The sequence below is a fragment of the Contarinia nasturtii genome, unplaced genomic scaffold (genome assembly GCF_009176525.2).
Source record: "Contarinia nasturtii isolate CC-2019 unplaced genomic scaffold, AAFC_CNas_1.1 Cnas_scaffold_258, whole genome shotgun sequence".
NCBI lineage: Eukaryota > Metazoa > Arthropoda > Insecta > Diptera > Cecidomyiidae > Contarinia > Contarinia nasturtii.
The window spans coordinates 1-2,557 of NW_022197613.1; the positions used below are offsets into that span (position 1 = coordinate 1).

General features: G+C 32.9%; 1 protein-coding gene and 1 long non-coding RNA gene across 2 annotated transcripts; one reads left to right on the top strand and one right to left on the bottom strand.

Moving 5' to 3' along the window:
• The first annotated feature begins 302 nt into the window (after positions 1-302).
• Positions 303-1,084, top strand: LOC116337321. The gene is made up of 2 exons (XM_031761760.1): positions 303-431; positions 492-1,084. Exons 1-2 carry the CDS (start codon positions 353-355, stop codon positions 1,082-1,084), a joined length of 672 nt encoding a protein of 223 aa, XP_031617620.1. The 5' UTR covers positions 303-352.
• A 293-nt stretch (positions 1,085-1,377) lies between these two features.
• On the bottom strand, positions 1,378-2,380 carry LOC116337322. Its single transcript, XR_004200799.1, has 3 exons — positions 1,724-2,380; positions 1,592-1,607; positions 1,378-1,396 (listed from the first exon to the last, which is right to left on the bottom strand). It is a non-coding gene; the product is annotated as an uncharacterized LOC116337322 (long non-coding RNA).
• Between the last annotated feature and the right edge of the window lie 177 nt (positions 2,381-2,557).

The following is a 2,557-nucleotide window of genomic DNA, read 5'->3' on the forward strand; positions in this document are numbered from 1 at the left end:
TATTTCTATTTGCTGTTTGTTCTTGGTGATGTTTTTCATTACAATCAGTATTTTTATTTTGGTTGAACATATATAGCTAATGAGAAAGCAGCTATTGAAAATGCAGCGAAAGAAGCATTGTGGTGCTACCACAAAATTCACAAAAATCAATCATTTGCGTCATCTGACTGTGAAAGCGGTATCTTTCGTGAAGTGTTTATGCAAAACAAATTCCGATTGGGTAGAACGAAATGCGCAGCAATTGTTTCAAATGTGTTTGCTCCAAAAATTGTCGAAGAAATGAAAAAAGGAATTGGAATCATGCAATTTCGTCTCGATCGCAACAGATGCTTCAAACCATGGTGCAATCAAAATGTTTCCCGTTGTTGTTCGTTATTTTGCAGCACTCGAAGGTCTCAAAACAAAGGTTTTGGATTTATCAGATCAAAAAGGTTCATCAAATGAATGATTTGATTGTGTTCTTTTTACTAAAATAAAATTGTTTTCAATAGGTGAAACTGCTGACATAATCGTGAATTTGCTAAGCGTTACGGCAAACAATTATGACATTGAGAACAAAATTGTCGTGTTCTCTGGTGACAACGCACCAACCAATTTTGGATCCGTTCATCGAACAGGCAGCAAAAATGTATTCAAGCAACTAAAACAACGTTTCAATGCGAATATGATTGGAGCTGGTTGCACCGCTCATTCACTTCACAATGCGATAGGCAACGCTTCTGACAAGCTGGACATTGACGTTGAATACATCGCAGTGAAAATTTATACACACTTCTACCGATACACTGTTCGTTTGAATACATTGAAAGATTTTTGTGATGCAATTGGTGAAACATACGTAAAATTGAAAGGCTACAGCAAAACGCGCTTCTTAGCGTTGAAAGAATGTTTGAGTTCAATCATTGCCAATTTCGACGCATTGAATGAATATTTTCATTCTTTCGATGCACCTGTGAAAATTTTGGAATTTTTCGATGACCCATTCGCTTTGGTAACGTTGATTTTCGTTCGAGATCAAGCAGAGAATTTTCAAAATGCCATATTGCGACTTGAAGGAGACTACATTTGTGCTGTTGATGCGTGATGAATTGAAAACTAATGTTAAAAGTCGGCTGCAAAATAATTATTTTTCATCTGAATTCCGCACTGCAAGTGAGAAAGTCAACAATGGTGCTCCAAAACGAAAGTTTATGGATAAAATCAAGGCATTTCATCGCACGGTATTGAAGTATTTGAATGATTGGACTGAATGGTGTCAAAGTATTTTCTTGGATTCGGCTAAACAACAAAGTAAAATGGAATGATATCGAGTGTGCTGCACTATGGATGACTCAAGGGGGGTTGACGTATATGAGATTGGAGACTTTTTTTTGCGAATCTCGCTAATGAGCGCCATCTGATTTTAGTGTGAATTAGATGCAAAAATCAAATTTATTTCAATAATTTGGAATGTATTTGAATGTTATAGTTTCAGCACAAAAATTGTATTAAAAATCATTCAAGTAAATCAAATTGAAATTAAATCAATTAAAAATCATTGTACACACACATAAAGCATATAAAATAATACAACTAAATTATAAATACTCACACCATTCTATGGGAACCTAACAAAATCGTATTATTTCAAATTAGAATTATTTTTATTTCATATAAATGATTCTATTTATTTTTTCAAATTCATTCTATTAGAATTATAAATAAATAAATTTCTATTTATTACAGAAAATAATGATTCATTATTAATGAAACAGAAAAAATTCTCCACAATGTGAAAATACGAAGTTACGTATATATTATGACAGCTGTGGTTACGTATACGTCGACATTAATAATCTGTCAAAACCGTAAACACATTATTTTCATAACGCAATTTTGCGATAGTTCCTATTAGTTGAAAAAAATTAAATTTTTGTGTGCAAACTGTAAGTTATTTTGTGATTTTATTGTGTTTAGATTGAATACGATTTCATAAATTTTTGAAAAGTGATTTTACAGTAACAAGAAATGTAAAGCAGAAAGAAAAAAACCAATAAATGAGTTTAGAACGTTTAGAATCATATGCACATTTTCGTGATATTCTAACCTCAATCGCTCTTCACTCTCAGTTTAACATTTTTTATATCAACAATTATTTTATAATTTAAACAGGAAACGCAAAATGGTTTGGTGCGATATATGCCAGCAGAATATTTCGGGAAACATTTACAAGCACAAAAGAGTTGAGCACAGTTGGGATCGAGGTGGTATTAAATTGATTAAACAGGAAGATAAAACTCTGATCGAAGCTATACAAAACGAAAAAACATTCGTTGGACCTTCGCTGTTATATTTGAAACGTCTCGCAAATTATGCGGTAACACAAAATTTTCAAGCCACATTTTTTTGGAGTCGACTCCAAGCAATGCCAAGCAATCCCAATTTGAAGATAATTCTAATGTCAGCAACGCTAAACAGCGAAAAATTCAGTAGATATTTCAATGGTTGTCCGATTATCGATGTGCCTGGACCAAGGGGGAAAGTACTAGATCTATGTAATACAAATAATCCGATCTAG